General features: G+C 48.0%; 1 protein-coding gene and 1 pseudogene across 1 annotated transcript; both read right to left on the reverse strand.

The window, feature by feature from the left end:
- Nucleotides 1-2,098: 2,098 nt before the first annotated feature.
- On the reverse strand, nt 2,099-5,013 carry LOC136524249 (uncharacterized). The gene is made up of 4 exons (XM_066517690.1): nt 4,990-5,013; nt 3,632-4,299; nt 3,034-3,301; nt 2,099-2,332 (listed from the first exon to the last, which is right to left on the reverse strand). The coding sequence occupies exons 1-4, from the start codon at nt 5,011-5,013 to the stop codon at nt 2,099-2,101; spliced, it is 1,194 nt and encodes a 397-aa protein (XP_066373787.1).
- Nucleotides 5,014-6,351: 1,338 nt separating this feature from the next.
- LOC136524250 (uncharacterized) lies at nt 6,352-10,301 on the reverse strand (annotated as a pseudogene).
- Nucleotides 10,302-11,026: the final 725 nt, after the last annotated feature.

Genomic DNA, 11,026 nt, shown 5'->3' on the forward strand with positions numbered 1-11,026 from the left:
CTAAACTCACTCACACTCACTTGGTGTCTTGAGTGGCAAAACAAAATGACCATATCAAATATACCTTTGTTTTGAGTCCAATTTATTTTTCTCTTTCTTCTTTTCCAAGTTTAGAATTTGATCATCACATATCCACCATCATCACCGTGGACTTTATCTTGCTCTGCCTTGGACCATCCTATCTAGTCTACACATTTACATCAAGGATTAGTCAAGTAGGTTTCATCAGTTATCCAAAACATCACATGACCAGCCGGTGCAGCCGTCGCAACCGGCTCAGCAGCGCCGCGGGGCGGGCGACGAAGTTCACGGCGCCGGTCCGCGCCAGCTGCCCAGCTTCCTGTCGAGGTCGACGGCCGCTGCCTGAACTGCCTGTCCACGGCTCACCGCGTCGCCACCTGCAGGCTTCCCAAGCGGTGCTTCAGATGCCATGGCTTTAGGCACTTCGCGCGGTACTGCAAGAGGCCGCGACACGAGCCCGAGCTCGGGAACGCCGCAAGGCGCTGGCGGCCGCACCCCATCCCCGGCAAGCTCGCCGGAAACTCCACGGGGCGCGCACGGCCCGACACCACCGCGCTCGCCGGGACGCAGGGGCGTGCATGGACCATCGTCGCCGCACTCGCTGGGACACAGCTCCGCAACCACCTCCGCCGACGCGCTGCCAGGGGCACTCGCCACCCGCCCCAGTTTGTCCTGGTGCTACATCCAGTGGGACGCTGCTCTAGACAACGCCGAGGCCATCCTGCGGTTTTCCATGGTTGCACAGACCCGGTGCCTCCTGTGCCGCCTGTGACACTGCCACACCTTTAAATATTTGAAGGACAGGGTGTGGAGCAGTGTTGAGGGATGGCTGGAGCAATGCTTGTCCGCAGGCGGCAAAGAAATTTTGATCAAAGCAGTAGCCCAGGCGATCCCCACTTACTCGATGTCGTGTTTTAAGCTACCAAAGGGACTCTGTGAGCACCTGACTAGCTTGCTGAGGAATTTTTGGTGGGGCTATAAAGATGGCAAGAGGAAGACTTGTTGGGTGGCCTAGGGTGAGATGGTTAAACCCAAGTCTATGGGCGGACTGGGTTTTTGTGATATGGAGCTGTTTAACCTTGCGGTTCTGACCAAGCAAGCTTGGCGAATGCTATAAGAACCGAATTCATTGAGCGCAAGGGTTCTCAAAGCTTTCTATTACCCAGGAGGGGAATTTTTGGAGGTAGAGTTGGGGTAGTCTCCTTCGCACGTCTGGACCTTGATTGTTGATGTCCACTAGGTATTACAGGCGGGTCTGATACGGCGCATTGGCACAGGGGAAACGGCAGCAATATGGACGACGAACTGGCTACCGTCGGACAATATCACGGCACTACACTAACATGTTGCACTACCGGACTCCCAGCCTCTCTCGGCAAAGACGAGTTCACGCTCGGCAACCTATTTGCCGAGAGCAGCTTTCGGCAAAGAGCCGTCGGCAAAACATCTACCGGCAAAGGATTCTTTACCGAGAGCCTCTCTCGGCAAAATATTTACCGAGAGTAATGTCAAGGCTCTCGGCTAACTATAGCTCTCGGCAAACTGGGTTGCCCTAGTAACGGCCACACGAACGCTAACGGTGTGACAGCTTCTTTGCCGAGAGCGACCGTCGGCAAAGAACTTCTTTGCCGAGAGCTACCGTCGGCAAAGAACTTCTTTGCCGAGAGCGACCGTCGGCAAAGAATTGTTAAAAAAAAACAAATATTTGCGGAGGTGGTTTTCAAAAAAAAAATAGGTTTGCCGAGAGCCGAGAACCAAGCTCTCGGCAAAGAGGCATATGTGCCGAGAGCTAGGCTCTCGGCAAAGAGGAAGATTTGCCGAGAGCCCAGAGAGCCTTACTCTCGGCAAAGAGTCCAGAGAGCATTTTTTTTATTTTTGTTTATATTTCCAGCTTCAACAACACATATTTCACAAATATAACACATCATCCACATCACATATATCACAAATATGTCATCCACATCACATATATCACAAATATGTCATCCATCTAAACACATGTCCATCTCAAAGTGCTAAGTTCATCTCACACAAGTTCATGTCACAAAGTGCTAATACATGATGAAGAACAACAGGCTCACCCCCAAGGCTCCCACCCCCCCGACCCTCCCGACGGCGGCTGCTGCTGCGGCGGTTGGTACCCCGACGGCGGCTGCTGATGCGGCGGCTGGTACCCCGACGGCGGCTGATGCGGCTGGTACCCCGACCCTCCCGACGGCTGCTGATGCGGCGGAAGTTGTGGATACGGTTGGTGCCACGACCCTCCCGACGGCGGCTGCTCAGGCACATCATTCGAACCCGCTGATTGATTCTGCACAAAGGAGAAGAAAAATTAGTAATTATAGTAATACTAAGGCATATAATTGTAATCTAAGCGTAGACAAGTCAAAATTTGCAGAACTAGGTATAAAATTGTAATCTAAGCCTAGACACATCAAAATTTCGGCAGCACCTCCCCTGCACGGTGGGGTTTTCAAAACCTGCAAGAAAACCAACGGCACGATGGCCGCCCACCACATATCAACGGCACGATGGCCGGCACACATATATATCAACGGCACGAAGGCCTCCCATCACATATCAACGGCCCGATGGCCGACATGCACATTAAAGAGCTTTTGTTAGAGAAGTTGAACTCACGTATGAGTAAGGCGGGTATGGGTAAGGCGGTGGAGGAGCGAACAACTCTAGTGGCGCTGGACGACCCATCGTGACGCCAAGACTTGCCACGTACTGAGCCAAGGCGTCAAACCTCGCCCGCTCGGCCTCCCACCTCTGTCGCTCGGCCTCCCGCTCCCTCTGTCGCTCTTCCTCCACCCTAGCCTTATGCTCCTCGAGCGCATGCACCTGGGCCTATAATTTTTCACCGCATTGTTACAAGCAATTTCGAGGAATGTAAAACCAATGAACAACGAATAAAACAGAAATAACCTGTAGTGCTGCTACACGATGCGTTGAAGTGTCCTGCCTTGGGCGTATGGGCACGCTACCGCTCGTGCTGCTTGTCCGGACCTGTGAGAGAGTGGGAGTGGTGTGCGGGTCGAGCGTGCTGTTGCCGATGAGGTACCGCCCATGCTTCTTGCCTCCTCCCACCCTCATGACGATGTCACCGTCAATGTCCGCGGTGTGCGGATCCCAGTCTGCCCCATGGACTCCCCTTGCCGCCTCGGTGTACTGACTGATGCGCTCGGGGATGCTCTCGTAAAGCGACCTGACCGCCCGCAAAGCTCTGCGGCCCGCCATCTTTGCACAATCACCTACTACTACTCTAACTCGGCTCCTGCAAAAAGAAAGAAAGAAGGAAAATAACATCAACTCAAAAATTCGGCAGCATCTCCCCTGAACGGTGAGGTTTCCAAACCTGAAAGAAAACCACGGCACGATGGCCGACAACCACATATATATCAAGGAACCACATGCAGCTTAATTATCAACTACTACTACTCTAACTACTACAACTACAACTACAACTACACTAACTACTACTACCACTACTAATACCACTACTACAACTACTAACTACTAACTACTACTAATACCACTACTAATACCACTACTACAACTACTAACTACTACTCACTACTACTACCACTAATACTACTTAGTATACCTTGTTCCTCTCCGCGGCGATGGCGAGGCCGAGGGCGAGGCCGACGGTGAGGACGAGGCCGAGGCCGAGGGCGAGTCGAGGCGCGCGCGAGGGCGAGTCAGAGCGCGGGCGAGGACGAGCCCGAGGGCGAGGACGAGGAGGGGCGCGGGCGAGGACGAGGGCGAATCGGGGCGCGCGCGAGGGCGAGTCAGGGCGCGAGCGAGGACAAGCCCGAGGGCGAGGACGAGGAGGGGCGCGCGCGGCGGGGCGGGAGAGGAGGGGCGCGGCCGGCGCCGGGGCGTGGCGTGGCTGGGGCTGGGCGGGCTTGGACGGCCTGGCCGGCCGTGGAGGGGCTGGGGCGGGTCGGCGACCGCCGCCGGTGCGCGTGGGCGGGCGTGGCGGGATGGGGCGGGCTGGCCGGGCTGCGGCGGCGGCGTGGCTCGGGCGGCGGCGTAGCTCGCGGCGACGGCGTGGCTCGCGGCGGCGGCGAGGCTCGGGCGGAGCGGCGGCGGCAGCGCGCGCGGCCGGGCTGCGGCGGCGGTGTGGCTCCGGCGGCGGCGTGGCTCGGGCGGCGGCGTAGCTCGCGGCAACGGCGTGGCTCGCGGCGGCGGCGAGGCTCGGGCGGAGCGGCGGCGGCGCGCGCGCGGCCGGGCGTGGCGGGCTGGGGCGAGCAGGAGCGGGTTGCGGGGCTGCGGCGGCGAGAGAGTGAGAGAGATAAGGCCCGAAACGGTTAAGTGGGAAGGCACTTTGCCGAGAGCCAGATCTGGGAGGCTCTCGGCAAACCTTCCACCTTTGCCGAGAGCCCCCCGATCCGGCTCTCGGCAAAGTTTTTTTTTTCAAATTTCGTTCGAAATTTTTAACTAGCTAACTGCACAAAAAAATATTTAAAAAAAAATTTATTGTTTGCCGAGAGCTACTCTCGGCAAAGAAAAGTTTTTTTAAATATTTTTTATTCGTCTAACAAACTGAACAAAAAATGATATTTCTCAAAAAAAATTAAATATTTGCCAAGAGCAGCTCTCGGCAAACCATTGATCCAGGCTAGGTAAAAAAAAAAGAAATCTGCGCCAAGAGCGGGCCCAGTTGCTCTCGGCAAAGAAGCTTTGCCGAGAGCAATCCCCTGAAGCTCTCGGCAAAGAATATCCAAAAAAAAATTAATAAATAGCAAACGGCTCCGGAAAAATACGAAATTTTGCCGTGTTGCAACTTATGCTCTCTAATGGCTATACAAAAAGTTTGGAACTCCAAAACTAATTCGACCGTGACATTGTTTGAAAATCCTAGTGGATCCTTCTCAACTTTATGAAACTTATTCGGAGATGTCTCAGATTGTAAGAATCATACGCAACCACTTGTGCGAAACATTTTCAATTTTTTACCACAGCCTCCAAGTGTGATACCATGACTTCATTGCAAATATCACAATTTTCCGAATTCGTTTCCTTTTATTAAGAATTTTTAAATCGTTCGGCGACATATGTTCGTGGTCTTCGATTCGTAAAATAAAAGGTGAAAAAAACGTCAACAAGATGTTATTTGCCCCCAATAATGCATAAATAGCATGAATATCATTTTCTACTTAATTTGTTCCCGTGTTTAAATCAATCGCTGTTCAAATTTTAATCGATTAAAAAAACTCCTTGAAATGCAATTAATTAATTATATATAGCAAATAATTACAAAAATACACAAAATTTTAATATTGAGTACAACCTGTAGTATGTGTATAGAGAAAAAAAGTTTGGAGCATATGAAAGAAAAAACAATTTAATTGGAGAGAGTTAGGAGAAGAGAAACACATGCACATGAAATATAGAAACCACGTTTGCCGAGAGCCTGGGAGGGGCTCTCGGCAAATATTCACCGAGAGCAGCTCTCGGCAAACAGTTTTGCCGAGAGCCATAACGTTGGGGCTCTCGGCAAAGTGGTGACGCCGTCAGGGCAAGTCACGGCGATGGGCCCACGGCAATGTTTTGCCGAGAGCCTGATTTTGCCGAGAGTGCGGCCCACGGCAAAGGCCCATTTTGCCGAAGGTCATTTTTTGCCGAGCGGGGCTCTCGGCAAAATGGCCCACTTCGCCGAGAGTTGTTGTTTGCCGAGATGCAGGCCCACGGCAATTTTGTGAGTTCCCGACGGCCCGTGTTTGCCGAGAGCTGCGCTTGGCAAACGGTTTCTTTGCCGAGATCTCGCGTTTTTGCTCTCGGCGAAAATCGCGGCTCTGGGCAAAGGACGTTTTTCCGGTAGTGTTGGGCCACTGTGCCTGGGCGCAACACTAACACGTTGGGCCACTGTGCCCACTGGCATGGCACGGCATGGCTTGTCGTGTCTAGGCCGAGGAGCAGGCACGGTGACACGGCACTGCCAAACCGTACCGGTCGTGCCGTCCGTTTGGCCAACTATATCCGCCACTGGTTGCAAGTCATGTTTTAGTGAGTAGTACTACTGTGCAGAAACAGCACGATGCCGCTTCTGGAAACTTATCAATCCATGATCAGGCATGAGAATACCGAATAAGTTTCATGTTTGGTTGTGAAGGACGAAGCAAAACAGGGTAATACAATCATGTATAGTTTCATCGAGAAAAACGTGTGTGAGAAAACTACATGATGCCTCCAGAGAGAAAAAAGTTGCCAACTGAGCATCGAATTTGATTATTTGAACACCTTTTCTTCCCAGGATAATAACGGGTTCGAGCTCCTCTTAACAACACTGGAAAAAGATTATCAAACTAATTAATCTCCTCAATCCTGATCAATGGGCGTGATGACAGGGAGGCTGTCGCTGGACGGGCTTTTGACGAGATCGCCATCAAAGTTGCCCTCGCAGAGCGCGAACGCGGTCTCGAGGTTGGCAACGATGCCTTCCATCCCTGGCCGGTCCTTCCCTTGCAACCGAACGCAGTGCACCGCGATGTAGACCACCAGCTCCAAGGCCTTGGCCTCGTGCGCAGCCGGCTCCGGCACGCGCGGCTCCGGCATGCTGGGAACGGCGTAGTCCACCACGCTCAAGGGGCTTGCGCCCTCAGCCTCCTTGAGGATGGGAGGCTTCCCTGTCAACACCTCTAGCATCACCACGCCGAAGCCGTACACGTCGCTCTTCATGGTGAGGTGGTGTAGGCTGTAGTACTCCGGGTCAATGTACCCAACAGTTCCGGCGACATTGACGGTGCACCGGTGGTGCACCTGCGCCTCCGACTCCATGAGCGACAGCCCGAAACCAGACACACGCGCTCGCCAGCTTGCATCCAGCAGGATGTTGGACGACTTGACGTCGCTGTGGATGATGGGCGGCACGGCGTACGAGTGCAGGTACTCGATGCCGCGGGACGCGTCCAGCAGGATCCTGATCCGCAGCTTCCATGACGACATTACCGGGGACGGCGACACCTTGGGGTGGAGGTGGTTGCAGAGAGCGCCGTTCTTCATGTACTCGTAGACCAGCAGGCACTCTTTTCCCACGCAGTACCCGACGAGGTTGATGAGGTGCTTGTGGCAGAGATGGGACAGTAAGGCCACCTTGGACAGGAACTCGCTCTCCTGTAACCCACGCTTGATGGCCACCTCACGCCCGTCGGGAAGATAACCGCGGTACACAGTGCCAAAGCTGCCGTTTCCGATCATACCATCCGGTGAGAAGCCCTTGGTCGCTGACTCCATTCGCGCCAAGGTGAACTCCTCTGTAGGGACCTCGGGTGACGAGTCTCTCACAAGTACGCACGACAGCTGATGCGTCAAAAATCTCATGACGTGCGACAACTGCCGATGGAAGAAGCCGCGCGGTCGCGACTTGTTCAGCGAGCCATAAGGTCTTTGGCCGGCCCTGGTATTGGTATTGCTGTTGTCGTCTGCGGCGGCCGTACTTCTCACGCCGGTGATGTTGGGCTGCAGTGCACAAAATATGCTTTCGTAACCAGTTGTGCTAACTGATCCTTTCTCTTCCGTATGCGTCAATATCTGGTCTGCAGCTGGCCTTCTCTCACTGTTGACATTGCAATTTGTTGTTTCCCATCTGTCAAGTCTCTCTATAATTTCCCTTGATGTAGGCCTTTCTTCTCGGTTAAATTTGATGCAGCCTAGACCGATTTCAAGACAATACTTTATTTGTTTGCAATCTGTTTCTGATGGTGCTCCTCCCATCCTGTTTCTCCAATTGTTAATTGCCTGCAGAATTAGCATGCAGAGCATGATACTATGAAAAATCAAATGTAAAGAGACCTATTTCCCATCCAAGGACCTTCATCTGTGTATAAACTGTAAAATAATAAACACAATTTCCTACACCATCCACAAACTTCTGGCAGGAAGTTGGAGAGCTGAAACTGAAAATGTTGACCTTGCTCCCAGTTATGATCTCTATGATTATTACTCCCAAATTGTATATGTCTGCCTTAGCTGTGACTATTCAGGTGCCATGTAACCACTGCATATATCAACAAAACTACAAAGAACATATTTCTAGAAACAATAGGTAACAACCGGATAATGCACTTACAGTGACCCTAAAAGAGAAGTAGCGCACGTTTGAGTTTTGTTATCTTCGAAGAGTCTCGACAGACCAAAATCAACAATTTTTGGCCCCATATATTCATCGAGCAATATGTTTCCTGGTTTCAGGTCCAAGTGAATTATGGAAGCACCAAATTGGCATTGGCATTCCTCGTGAAGATATAGTAAACCACAGCAAATCCCCTTAATTATTTTGTAGCGCATGTGCCACTTATGTCCAGAAGATTCATCTGCATTTGTAATGGAGCTCTATGTCAACTTCCTTTTTTAACTTTCAACCTCATAACAAATTATGTCCAGTAATCTCCTGGCACCATACATATGTGCATGCACAAATGCATTTATTTCATCATTTCTTATAGTTTCTAATAGGCAGTTAGACATTCCATCTGATGATATAGTAAACCAGAAGGTATACTACATCTTACTATTACTAGTTAACTGAACCTCCACGTTAATCACAAGATCTGCTAATAGATAAATCCTAAATTTTCCTCACAGAAATAAGAAAGATCCAGCAGTCAATTCGCTTTATTCTAACAATCATTGATAATAATAGCTATTGGATCTATTTTGTGTTAAGAGAAATTACCCACCACTGTCATCATAAAAAGCAACGTAGAGTAGTCCTAAATATATGCATCTAAATTACTTACGTATGCTGTAATGAAACATAGTCTAAAGTAAATCCTTAAATTTGTACCAAAATTTTCTAGCCTGAGATGATTATTACTGATAATGTAAGTTCCCCTTAAATTTACATCTAAATTACCATTTCTGCTATTATTTAAAATGAACTAAGATCTCCTCCAATGTACATGTAAGTTTTCAACATACTTAAGACACATAAAGTAATATGTAGAAGGAGAAAAACTATCGATGGATTGAAAAGAAAACATATAGAGCAATTGATAATATTATCACAATTGGACAAAGGCAACATAGTATCTATATATTGGGAAATCGTTAGAAAAAGAACAGAGAGAGTGCGCGTATACACAAGTAATTTTAACTAATTGTAGGTACTAACTAAGAACAGATTTCTAATATACTTTTGTCTGCTAAAATTTTAGTCATTGTAGGAGCACAAGTTGATGGGCTAGTAAAACCTAATTAAGAAGTTTTGTCCAGAAATAGTGAAATAGTAACAAATGAAAATTTGTGGTAGGATGACCTAAGTTATGGAGGATAGAGTTCATATAGACACTAACACTCCCACAGTGATGTTAATGCAAGCAATTTCCAACCAAGTTATTTTCCCTTCAATAATGGCATATGAGAAATCAACTAGCTGCTCAAGATAATAAACGGAATAGCTGTGTAAATATATATTGAGTGTTTTATATCATTTATAGACCAAATGACCAATCTCAGCATCTATCATAAGTTGACAAACACTCCATATTATATGAGAACATCAATTGGAAGTTAAAGAAAGCTATAGTTGTCATACCTGAAAGATGCCTATCTAGGCTTCCATTTGGCAGGTACTCCAAGCAGATCAACTTTTGTTGCATCTCAGCAAAAATGTATTTTCCATCATGCTCTACACATTCATTCCGTGTTTCATAACAGTAGCCTAGAAATCGTACTATGTTGGGGTGCTTAAGCCTCATAAGATGATAAACCTCATTCTCAAATTGCCTCTCCTGAAATCCAGGCTTTAACAGCTGGTCAAGCCTCTTATGGCAACCATCTTTCCATTTTGAAGAACTCCCTGTTTAAAATCTGTTACTATTTTTTTTTCTTTTGACGAAACAGGAGGGGCCAGAACCCCTACTTACTGAAAATATATTAAAAAGTAGAACTTGTTTGGGACTTAAAGGCTTTGTTGTTGTTGTTGAAATAAAAAGTGGCTTCAAAGTATCTAGACAGTTTACAATAAGATGAAAATATTCTTTTCGCTCTATGGATAACCAAGACAAAACTCAAAGATCTCTTACTATTGCATATGTGGGAAGTATGGTTAATGTTACATATATAGATTAAAGAGGACAAAAAGGGTATGATTTTAATCGTACCTTGTACACCTTACCAAAACCACCTTCACCAAGTAATCGCTCATCAGAGAAGTTATTTGTAATCCTCCTCAAAAATTCTAGCGGTATACTGCATGGTCCTGAACTTCCATTAAGTATTATGTTCTCCGGTTCATCGTATGTACAAGTGCTAGACTCGCCCTCCATTTTTCCCACTAAACAATATTCTGACTACAGAAACATAATAGCAAACATTTTGACCAACCACATGCTAGGGGCCATATATAGTGCGTGTTGTTATAACTTGTAAATAAATGATTTCCGCCAACAAGATAACTGTACAACAGAAGGCAAAAGTATGTGTCAACGTACATATAAAAACTCAAGACAACTTATGCATTTGCCATAAGATATGATTTGCACAAATAAAGAGTGTTCAGTCTAAGGAATTATATCTCTCAGTGTTGCGAACCTTTTTGAAAGTTCGTGTAAACAGGGAGGGAAAAAAATGTTTTTACTAACAAGGGCAGCAGCCTTCTGTTGGTCTATTTGGTTGGCAAGAAATGAAATTGTTTTCGACAATTGTAAACCTAAAAACTTTGTGCAGGTCTTACTCCGAGGAACTTATTGGCTCTGTCTTTAAAGTCAATTGTAGGGTTGTGATGGCAAGGAACAATAGATCGTCTTTGCTTGTCGCATGTCGGAGTCAACGACAATGGCCTTCTTCGCTTCCCATGGGTGGCCTTACGTATTTAGGATTACAAACTAAGTTTATTTGGCTTCTGAGACTGTTGATGCTTAAGCATTTGTGTCCTGTAACAATTTTGGTCTGATTCATCACTTGTGGGGATGAAGCCGGATATTCTTCCATTATCTAAATGAAAGGAATTATATCTCTTCTATTCAAGCACCACCTGTGTGATTATAGGAAG

The sequence above is a fragment of the Miscanthus floridulus genome, chromosome 18, assembly GCF_019320115.1.
Source record: "Miscanthus floridulus cultivar M001 chromosome 18, ASM1932011v1, whole genome shotgun sequence".
In the NCBI taxonomy this organism is placed as follows: domain Eukaryota; kingdom Viridiplantae; phylum Streptophyta; class Magnoliopsida; order Poales; family Poaceae; genus Miscanthus; species Miscanthus floridulus.

What these genes read in the sequence shown, in the direction of transcription:
- LOC136524249 (XM_066517690.1), bottom strand. Translation starts at nt 5,013, where the DNA reads ATGGTATCACACTTGGAGGCTGTG. An exon ending in TATCACACTTGGAGGCTGTG is followed by an intron (nt 4,300 to 4,989) that starts GTAAAAAATTGA and finishes TCGCCGCCGCAG; the next exon opens with CCCCGCAACCCGCTCCTGCT. An exon ending in CCACTCCCACTCTCTCACAG is followed by an intron (nt 2,333 to 3,033) that starts GTCCGGACAAGC and finishes TCCTTTGTGCAG; the next exon opens with AATCAATCAGCGGGTTCGAA.